This window comes from Diorhabda sublineata, chromosome 1 (assembly GCF_026230105.1).
Source record: "Diorhabda sublineata isolate icDioSubl1.1 chromosome 1, icDioSubl1.1, whole genome shotgun sequence".
Taxonomy (NCBI): Eukaryota; Metazoa; Arthropoda; class Insecta; order Coleoptera; family Chrysomelidae; genus Diorhabda; species Diorhabda sublineata.
The window spans coordinates 8,319,057-8,330,492 of record NC_079474.1 but is presented as its reverse complement, the minus strand read 5'-3'; the positions used below and the strand labels follow the sequence as shown (position 1 = coordinate 8,330,492).

At 34.0% G+C, this 11,436-nt stretch overlaps 1 protein-coding gene across 3 annotated transcripts; it reads right to left on the bottom strand.

Moving 5' to 3' along the window:
* Nucleotides 1–1,192: 1,192 nt before the first annotated feature.
* On the bottom strand, nt 1,193–10,793 carry LOC130452449 (uncharacterized). Of its 3 annotated transcripts, none has more exons than XM_056791733.1 (4): nt 10,286–10,793; nt 7,591–8,182; nt 4,995–5,194; nt 1,193–1,530 (listed from the first exon to the last, which is right to left on the bottom strand). In XM_056791733.1, exons 1-4 carry the CDS (start codon nt 10,774–10,776, stop codon nt 1,299–1,301), a joined length of 1,515 nt encoding a protein of 504 aa, XP_056647711.1. In that variant the 5' UTR covers nt 10,777–10,793; the 3' UTR covers nt 1,193–1,298. The 3 variants fall into 3 exon arrangements, with proteins under 3 accessions (XP_056647711.1, XP_056647712.1, XP_056647713.1); XM_056791734.1 differs by having other exon boundaries at nt 5,065–5,194; XM_056791735.1 differs by lacking the exon at nt 1,193–1,530 and adding an exon at nt 2,978–4,272 and having other exon boundaries at nt 5,065–5,194; nt 10,286–10,768.
* Nucleotides 10,794–11,436: the final 643 nt, after the last annotated feature.

Below are 11,436 nucleotides of genomic sequence, written 5' to 3'. Positions count from 1 at the left end.
AAAAATTGGAGTATTGAGCCATCATCAAGTACCTGTATTTAAAAGGGTTAAGAGGTAAGCAGGATTACGAAGATATGCTTAACACCCTCAATGTCTTTCCTATGCGGCATTGAAAAATTGGACTGCAAGCTTCAAAAAATGTAAATTTTCCATTGAAGATGATGATCGATCCGGAAGGCCAGTTTCTGTGTCAGTCCCCGAAAATATCGATACAGTTCATGACATGATTTTATCAGACCGTCGAATTGGGCTAAAACGTATATCTGAAGCATCGAATATTTCATACGAACGTGTTAATCATATAGTTCACGTCAATTTGGACATGGGAAAAATTGCTGCAAAATGAATCCCTAAATGTTTGAATGTTGACCAAAAGCGTGCAAGGGTAGAAGCATCGCGTTCGATCTGTGCTCGATTTGAAAACGATGTCGACTTCTAAACCGAATTGTTACTATGGATGAGACTTAGGTACATTTCTACATACAATCCAGTAACAAAGCAACAATCGATGGAATGGCGACACTCTGGTTCTCCAGGACCTAAGAGTTTTCGTAGAAAAATAATTGGAGACTACTAGTCGACATCACTGACCACTGTACGAGGCAAAATTGAAGAGAAAAGACGCCGAGAGGTATTTTGTTTTTGCAGGACAACGTCCTTATACACAAATCTCATATTGTCATGCAAAAAATTCGTGATTTAGGGTTTGAATTACCAAAACAACCCTCTTTTTCACCAGATTTGGCTTCATCCGACTGTTATCCCTTTTTTCAACTGAAAAAAAGTTTAAAAGATGGTCAATTTTCTTCCAACGAAGAGGTAATAAAAGCTGTGGAGGTCTGGTTTGCAAAGCAAGAAGAAACATTTTTTTTAAAGGTCTAGAGACGTTGCAAAAAATATTTAAAAAGTAACAATTAGTGGGAGATTGCCAGAGTTTATGAGTCTTACCCTAGGTACTAATGATTCAGTTTTACTTCTTCCATTCACTTCACCTATAATAAGGGAAATGCAGACATCAAAAATACTGATAACGCATAGGAGAGGAAAATCAATAAATGAGTTAACAAGTTCTGAGTCCTTCAGTGACTTCTCACGTTTAAACTACAGAACAGTAGATATAACAGACGAAAGAATGGGGAGAAAAATAATAGGTTATTCAAAGATCCTATTGTATAAAAATGAAAGAATTAGATCATCAACTTCCATATCATCTATTATTACGAATTTTTCACATTAGTGATATAAACTTCGTCTATTTATTTTATCATTATTTATCTACATTTGAGGCGTTGCATCATTCATTTTTTGAGAAATTCTATTAGCCTATCAGCTTCTCTGAAGCCAGATTCTACTGCTCCATGGACAGTTGCATGATGTATTGGATTTGTAGCTTCACCAGCGAATAGAACAATAGGTTCTCTTTTAGCGTTGATTATTGGAGCCTGTAGACTTAGAATATCCGCTACAGACGAATTTACTGAGCTAAATGAGTATGTTCCTCGGAAATGTGGACTGGAATACCAATTGGACCTAAAAAAATTACTTTGAGACTACAAATTTGGAATAAAATGTGATTAATGGTTTAATGGATTAATGTGTGCTAAAAAATGTATCACAAGATATTTTAGCTGGAATGGAAAAAAACACATCATAATAAAGATTTTGGAAAACAATATCATGTCACGTCTCTAATCATTTATCTTATTTCAACCTTACCATGTTATATAGTCGTTAGGATATTTAAAGAGTTTGGGAAACTTCAGACTTTTTTATAATAAGCAAGAACAAGAGGCTAATTCCTATTGCACTCGAAAAGTCGGTGTGGTGCCTACCGGGATACCTGTGGATATTGATCTTAATTTTCTGTTGGTAGTAGTATTCGGGAAAGACGTGCTTTGGTAGCTGATTCCTAAGGCCTGCACTTCTCCAAAGGAGACCTGATAAATTGGCGTTCTGGGAGTCTGCATGCATATTAGTGTTCACTTGCCCAGCCTACCTGTCGAGTAGGTCTTGCAAATACTGCTATCTGTTATGCTCTAGGCTGTTCAAGTTTCTGGTTCACCGTGGATGGCCTACAAGTTGAATTGCTTTTTTTTGTTGCGATGTATTTAGGCTTATTGCCTTGAAGAGGTCCACAAATTTTTGTAAAGTTACTTAAGCTAATTCAGCCACGTGACTATGTTGGGACAACAAGCGACTTTGCGGTAATGGTGATATCTTATGTTTAGACAAGACCAAATCCTGAACGGCACTGCTAGCCTTCTTTGTATAAACAGCAGCCTGGGTCTATATTCCATTGAATCAGACTTCTTCCCCATCGCTTCAAAATATTCTCCAGATCGGTATTCATGATGGTGATATGTTGCTGCTTACGCATTAATGTGTTAGCTAAGTTTATTGATTTGAACGATGACATCAGTGTGCTATCGTCGACGAAGTTATAGATGGGGTTTGTAGTTTTTTCGAGTATATCGTCTGTATAAGAGAGATATAGAGATTAGGTGACAAGATGCATCGTTGGGAACACCAGCATTGACGTCAAACCTTTCTGCGGTGTTTTCATTGATAGTGACCTGGATAGATCGGTCTTTGAGAAAGATTCCAAGCCATTTAGAAGTTTTTGTCCATTGCGATTGCTCTGGATTTCTCATGTTTCTCTAAAGCTTTAGTTCATGCTTTAGTGACATAGTTCAGGAGATCCCCGGTTGATCTATCTGAAGATATCTCAAGATTTGTAAAGCTATGCCCCATTACTTCATTCATATTACGTACACGAGTTCGAAATATAGGAATTTGTTCAGAAACATATGGAACAACTCAAAGTACTGTAAAATGTTACAAACTGTGGTGTTGCAAATGAATTAAACACCGTGTTTACCGAACTTCGTTTATAATTACTACAAAAAATATCTAACTAATTACATTTCTCTAAGAAAGTTATTTAACCGAAGTTTATTTTAGTAAAAAGCAGCACCCCATAAAATTAACAAGTTAAAAAACGCTTTTACGTTAGTACGTAATTTTAATACTCCATTTGTCTTCGTTGCCTTAGAAACATTGCTGATAATGAGAATATCCAGTTTCACAGCTGCTGTAATACCCTAAGAAGGAGAAGAAATAAATTCAATATTTTTAGATATTTATATAATTTTTTAATCACTCTATTGGACATGTTGGAGAGAGGTTTCTTCTTTCTTATTTCATATTGAAAAATCTCTATTCCAGCTATAACAAATTTGTACTGTTATACTTATTTTTATTAGGAAGGCACCATGGAGGTTGAGTTGTTCCTTGTAACAGTAGACCTGATTTTCTATATTCTTTGCATATCAATCTGTCGCCGATGAGCTCAGGTAGACTTACCAAGTATTGTTATTGTGGTTCCATGCCTTTTCGACCCATAACACTCTAGCCATTGTTTTCCTATATGTCAAACTCTATTTCCACTTGTTCAGTTTATTGAAGGAGTGCATGTGCATTCAATACTTGGGTCTTTGGATAGTCGTTCAAAGCGTAATTCCTATCTCCACTAACAAAAAAATTGTTTCCCCAATGTTTAGTCTAGCACTTAAAACTTTTTGTGACCAAACACCTAATTATTCAATTTGCAACGAATGCTGTAACGTCAATAAACTTTCAACTTAATAACCCAATCATCATTGGTAAAAATAGGGTATTATTTTATCATCTATTTGTGAAAAATTTTTCAATTAAGCTCGTCTCACCCTCTTAAGCAAAACCCTTGTGGCAAGTATTTCGAAAAAAAAAGGCGATCCTTCGGTTCAAATTGTTTCATGCGCAAACATGTTGGATTTGGCTCATCCTGAATGACCGTCATTGTTGTTTACTTTCAAGTTCATCTGCATGAACGCTTGTTTTTAACCTGTCATGATCTCAAAGAAGTCTATTGAAGCACCGCGATTGAATTTCTGATCAACACGAGCTTATTTGAGCGATTGTCAAATATTTTTCGCTGCCATATGTTCATTCAATATTGGATCTGTTTAAGTTAAACTATTGCCCAAGTATGCCTCCATCTCATGTATGTCATATGACGATATTGCAATATTTTACACACAATCACGTTGTTTTCTGGTAAAATAACCAATTTTGGACGACCTTCTTCATGTAGCAAAGTGGGACCACGATTGAATTCGGATAACCAGCGAAGCACAGTCTTCATCGGCTCACTGCTGTTGATTCAATATCCACATCGAAACTCATAAGAAATCGTCGAAAGAAAATGTGCCAGATTTAATTCCATTTTTTTGACTAAAACAAAAGTTTCAAGTATATAGAAACAATTCAAATAGCATTCGTATGAAAAAAGGTTCTGAGCACGTCACCATTAAAAATATCAAACTTCATGATGGCAATTCCAGATTTGACATATCCACAAAACCTGAATAGCAGCCCTCGGAATAAAAAACTCTCGAACTTCACTTTCTTCAACTTAGTTTTGGACAATTTTGCGTAAAATATTCGTTTAAATATTAGAAAGAAGGTACAAAAACATACATTTTCTAGATAAAAATAGCATAAAAAAATTTTTGCTGGAAATTAACTCATCTATCAATTTCTGAGATTCGTTTATAAATTCGTAGCCTCAATAGATGGCCCCTAGGTTAAAAGTACTCATCGACACAGTAAAGCTTTCAAACTTAAAAGAATTTCTCCATAATCAGTATTTTTCGAAGGAATTAGAAGCAAAAAATTTTCATCGGGAGCATATTTGGTCATGAACTTGATCATAACTTCTCTCATATCAAGTTGCATATATTCGACAATTTCATAATAAGTTAAAATGTACCTGCAATATTTAGGGTCTCAAAATTGTCAACTTCCAACTTATTAGTTAATTGTAAAATCATATGATGTGAACTAGTTTCTCAATTTGAAAAACTACTTCACATAATAAAGAAAAAGAAAAAGAAAATAAATTTAGATGTGACTTCACAACCGACGATTTTCAAGAAAATAATCTCATATCTCACCGCATAAGTTTTTGTGATCTAGGTATAGTGAATAAGTGACCAAAAAACTTATCCAATGTGTACTCTATACCTTTGATCAAAATCTTCTCATCCATCTTCTCTATAAGTGGAACCAATTCCCCCGTAAACCAAACTAACAAAACATTGGAATCAGGTACTGCGACTATATTGTACATTTCAACAATCCATGATTCTCCATTCTAAAACACAATATATTGATAATCTTCAGCATAATACGAAAAGCATTAGAAATTGATGAATTCTATAAAAATAAATTGCATTTAAGAATTCTCAATTCAAATTTAGAATTTCATAGTACTTAATGCTGCTTAATTTTAATATAAAGGGGTGGGTAGAATGAGCGGAACACCGAATGTGAAGCTCAATTTTAAATCCGGTGACCCAGCCAGCCACTTAATATAACCTTTTCGGATCACCTATCTTTTCTAAAATACAATATGATAATACCAAATTTCTTCTGATAACTGTGAATGATTGATATCATTGAGAATTGAACGAATTCTTTGTGATATTTTCTATCACCATTCAATGTAACCTCCCGTATGTAGGGGTCCAATCACTATTTCCCTAACTATTTCACACCAAACATCAGCTTTTTTGGATATTATGTATGACCTCTTTCCATCCAATGCAGATCATCATCTGACCATAATCGGCAATTTTGTCCATCCGTTCAAGTAAAATGTTGCTTCTGAACACGTCTGTTTACCAGAAGTGTTAAGAAAAATCGAAGAAATCAATTGCAGAAGACGACTCATTCTCCAACACAACAATGTAAGCTCTCACACATCATTTCAGACAAAAGCGTACGTAGATTTTACGTATCAACATTATTATTATTCGCATTATTGATAACAATAGTAGAGATTGAATTTCAAACTTTTTACCTCAAACCAAGAAATTTAAAGAATGAATAATACAATATTTCATGTGGACCTTTGTGGTAAATGGTAACCAAATGGTATTTTTCTGCTATTTCTCATGGAACGGTACTCCTTTATCCTTATCATTTTTTCGTATTTGTATTTCATCCACACTATACAGAATATTCTGGATAAAATCAATCAACACCAATTAACAATTGCCAGAGAAATTGCTAAGAACCTAAAAACTATTAAGTCACACATATATGTGGCTAGTTTTAAAAAAATAACAATCCATATCGAAAACATGAACAATATTTGAATTTTGAAAGACAACTTCATCATGTCACCTTCTCTTTCTCCGTCATTAAATTGAATTGCTTGCAACAGTTGGCTCAAAATGATCTCCATAAACTACTTGAATATGTTTCTCTCAAAATTATACAGTTCGTGTACGCTGGCTCAATTGTGAGACCTGTAGATAATACTTAGATGATTATTATCCAAACCATTAAATTAGTCGAGAAGGGCTGAAGTTTTATGTTAAATTTCAATCAGTAGTTACAGCATACCGGTACTTTATGTCGATGCTTTGATGTGTAATAGTGAAACATACACGCCTCAATTATTTGAACGAGCTGAACAATCAATGAGACCTAAACTATGTCCATGTATTTTTTGTTTGAAAAGTGATTTCCAACATTTGTTATGAGATTGATTTGATTCTTATATTTTGCACGTTCACTGATTAAAACTCTTTTTTTTTGTCTGTTATTTCTTAAAGACTGAAAATAACGATGAAGTAGGTGTTGTTCTCGTTTCAAAATCTAACGGAAAATACAGCTGGTTTGACCTCAACGATTACTCGAAATTCACAAAATTTGAAGTTTCCAAATCAACGTACAATTGAACACAAAAATATTAATATTGACCCTAAAAAATCTTACAGCCGGGCGCTGTGTGTCAAAATTCAAATTTTGGGGTAATTATTTGAATTTTGTTTTTTCTTTATTGCTTTATTACACTCAATTATGTGTCAAAATATGTCAATCTAATCAATACCTTGAAATAGAAGAGCCATCACTTGTCAAAATCCCAAAAAATTGCTAACTATGGATCCAATAACCAACGATATATCAATGACGACGAAATCAGTTATGGTAAACGATTTGCCCTGCTTAAATTGGAAACAAACAAAATGTCAACTTCAAAACACTACGAAAAATATAACATAACAAAACTCAATCTCGATGATCTATCAATACAACAACAATCGAAAGCCTTTTAGCGATAATATTCATTATTTTAATAGCATGTGTTATACATTCTCAGAAATTCTTATTTAGCAACATATGTAGATAAATCTTATTTCTTGTAAATTCATCTTATATAATTCATTCTCTGTCAGATCTCTAACAATAAACTTGTAATTTCTTTAATAAATATATTTTTTAAAAACGAATTTTTCGTTAAGAAAAATAGAATCAGTTACTGAGAATGTAAAATCATAACAATCGGTGATTCAGCGATACTCAACAGAAATCTGGTCAGCCGCGTCCGACGGAAGGTTAACTCACCACCAATCGGAGCTTATATATCTGAAGGGGGTAGGCTTGGAAAATACGGGCAGTTCCCTGCTAGATTTGTCGCATGAAATTATAAAAATCTTGAATATTGTCATTATTTTCAAGAAAGTATAAGAAAACTGTTACCGTATTTGTAGGACCATCAGGAAAATATTGCTTGGATAATACTCTGTCATTTTCTGTCCAAATTAAGTCAAAACCTGGTAAGTCTCTCCACCATTTCGTTTCATATTTCAAAAAGACCTTCATAACTGCCCCCATTCCTATTCTCTCTATAGCTAACAACTTTTTCGATGGCAATCCCTGTGGAAATAGAGTGGAAGCTTTCTCTTTCAATACTCCTAGTGACGGCGTGAATATCACGTGATTAGCTTGGTAGGTTGAATTATCGGAACAAACTATGAAAACGTCACTTTCGTTCGTAGATATCATCGAAACTTCTTTGTTAAAATGTATCTTATCTTCAACCGGAAGGGATTCCTTTATATTAGGATATTTTTTTGTCAGGACATCTAAGAATATTTTATAACCATGAGTACCCCAACCCAGTGTGAAATAACCCTCACAGTCTTCATACTCCGAGTCATATGAAGCATCTTCCCACGAGAAGCATCCCTCCAAACAAAGTGTGACATGACGTAAGAAATCTGAATTCCATTTGAAAATTTCAAGTTTCTGCTTATCGTTACTATATCTCGTCGATATTTGCTGGTTATACCTAAAAATTTTGAAAAACATGAATCTTTTCAAATTAATGTAGAGCAAGTTAACAAGTACCGTAGAAAGGACAACCTTTTGCTTAAGGAGTATCTATAAATATTTTTGTTATTTATTATAGGTCGTAATGTATTGTTAGTTGGTGTTCTTAAATTACTCTCTCATTTCTCTTACTACCGCATCATGCAGGGTTAATTGGTTTTCTACGTAATTATCAAAGCAAATAACAGAATTTTAGACGGTTCATCTTTTTTTATGAAACTATTATTTCATAGATGGATAGTTTAGGATGATTTGTTACAGGTAACCTCAACCTTAATTGGTCATGGTTCACTCGATGTTATGAGGCCGATTGTGTCACCTTTTATGTTTCTCAATTTGACAATTTAGTTAACTACCCAAACACCTTCCCATATTTTTCCCGTTTTCAGATGGTTTTCAAAAATTTACTGCTTATTTCTCATATTTCTGATTGTGGTTTTTTGTTCAAAACAATCGACTCGTGTCCTATTCTATCATTAAGGCAAGGCACCAGCATAGTAGATGTTCAATAGCCTCTTCTGGTCCGTTATACTGCTTGCTATAGTTGTCTATTGTCACTTCCCATTTCTGGATTAATATAAAGTTCTGCCATTACTACAATGGTCTTCTGGATTTAGTGTTTTGTTTATTTGAATATTGTTTCGTTTTCTAATCATTGATGTTGTTAAATGTGATCTTAATATAGTATTACCACTTCTGTTTGACAATTTATTCATATTTTTCGGTTCTTGTTCTAGCTTTTGCAACTATATCTACTTTAGAGCTTATTCCCAATTTTATAGAATCCAATATTCTACAAATTTAATCAGAACTTGATAAATTTTTCAAAATAAAATGAAAACCACTTGAGATATTTCAACTTTATTATAGGGTTGAAGTACATGCAAAACATTTATTAATGGAACTCGACTTCGCTCATATGGTCATATACTGCGGGCGTGTTTGCAGCGGTTGATTCGTTAGACCCAATTTTCCATGACTCGGTCACATATTTCGACCGAAACCGCTGCTGTTTCGCGTTAAATGTTGGTTTTGAGCTCTTCCAGCTTATAAGCATAGACCAATGACTTGACGTAGCCCAAAAGAAAAAAATCTAGAAGCGTTAAATCGCACGAACGAGGCGGCCAATCGACCAGTCCATAACACGCTCATCAAACTTGTTTTTCAATAAATCGATTGTAATGTGTGCTGTGTGGCTTGTGGCGCCGTTGTGTTGAAACCACATGCTGTCTAAGTCCATATATTCCAATTTGGGCTAAAAATAATCAATAGTTATGACGCGATAACGATCACTATTCACAGTAACGTGGTGATCACTATCGTCGACGAGAAAATATGGCCTTATGATGCCGCCGGCATGCAATCCGCACCAAACATTTATCTTTTGTGATTGAAGTGGTTTTTCAAAGCACATGCGGCGTATCTTTTCCAGAGCCCAATTGGAGAACGTACGTCGCTTTGAATGGTCCATCGGCTTCAATTCTTGAGTGAGACTGATCTTGTATAGCTGTAAAGTAAGATCCTTACGCAAAATTTGCCATATAGTGGTCTTGGCGATGGCCAACTCTTGAGAACGCCGTGAAATTGACAGTAACATCATAAAACGAATATGTAGATACTAAACTTGTTACAGCCTGTCTACTAAGTCGAGAATTACGACCGAAAATCGGATTTAATGCTCTTAAAGTAGCGGCCACCGACTCCGAATTTCTGTAGTAAATTTTGAAGATTTGCCGACGTTATTCGTTCGTGTACTTCACCATGATGAAAAGGTTATGTCTACTGAATAAACTGACGGTGACAATTCGATGTTAAGTGATAAGGTGCTTTCATAAACTAAATTCAAAATTGTCAAGTCCCTATTGGAAACCCCTTTAGTTACTATATTCGCAATTTGCATAGGGATGGAATGTTGAAAGAGCAATTAAAAAAATTGTCAAAATCAGTATTGCACGCTATTCCCAATCTATTGGGGATCTCAAATGATTAATTTTTTTGAGGTTGAATATCAAAATAAAGTATTGAACAACTCAGAGATAAAGTATGAAGAAATGTATATTACCACTTTCCAACAATAGATGCCATGCTTTCGTTTGTGGAGCCATTATACTCGACATTATACGCATCCACGGTCAATTGAAACAGTTCATTTGATAACTCTTCACTGATATTTTGTCTAGAAGACAAATACATTTGCGTTGGCACCTCGTCACGATGCAATAAATCAAGTAGATCCCTCTCTTTCAAAATTTCGTATACCGTATTATTTTTTTCGCCATGACACCATTCTGCGCCCAACTCTATAATTGTGCCATCAAAGTTAACTGTGTTTATTCTTCCTCCTATTCTTGATTCTGCTTCTAGCACCAAAACATCGTTAATATCATTTTCCAATAGTTTAGATAGGGCTGCTATTCCAGATGAACCTGCTCCGATTATTATCACTTTGTTTTCTTTCTTACAATACGAAGAAGGAATTGAAGCACTTAGAAATAGCAAACAGACTGTGAACATCAACATCATATTTCTAAGACTAATTATTACATTATTCATTAGAAAGTTCACTTTGAATTGATAACCCGAGTTATTATAGATTTGAAATATCAATTATGTAAACCAACAAAGAAGGAGATATTAAAAATACGATGTGTGATCAAATGAAACGGCTAATCACACAATGTAAAAAAGTGATTTTTTTCTTTTTTAGTGGATTCACAATACGTATTCATAATTCGCCACCTTAAAACTATTCCACACATTAGAATAATATTGTTATATCTTGTCAGGCTTATTAGTAAAACACATTTTTCCCAAAGGAAAACAGATTTTGTCATTGCAATGACAGGTGAGGTTGATTTGTAACAATTAAAATTCTTTGCAATCCTTTCGAGTGGCATTATTTTATCGACACCTCTAAGAAATTCTTCCTTATGGCTTAATGAAAATAGATTCATATTTCTGTCTTCAACTCATTTTGTAATGATCGAAGAAAACGTAAGCATTGAAATGGGGATCCAAAGTTGTATGAAAGGTATGCATTGTGAAAGATTTCACGATGATAAGTTTTGTAGTAGAAATGCAAAGCTAATTCTCTAAGTACATATATATATATATATATATATATATATATATATATATATATATATATATATATATATATATATATATATATATATATATATATATATATATATCTTTCTTTTCTTATGTTAT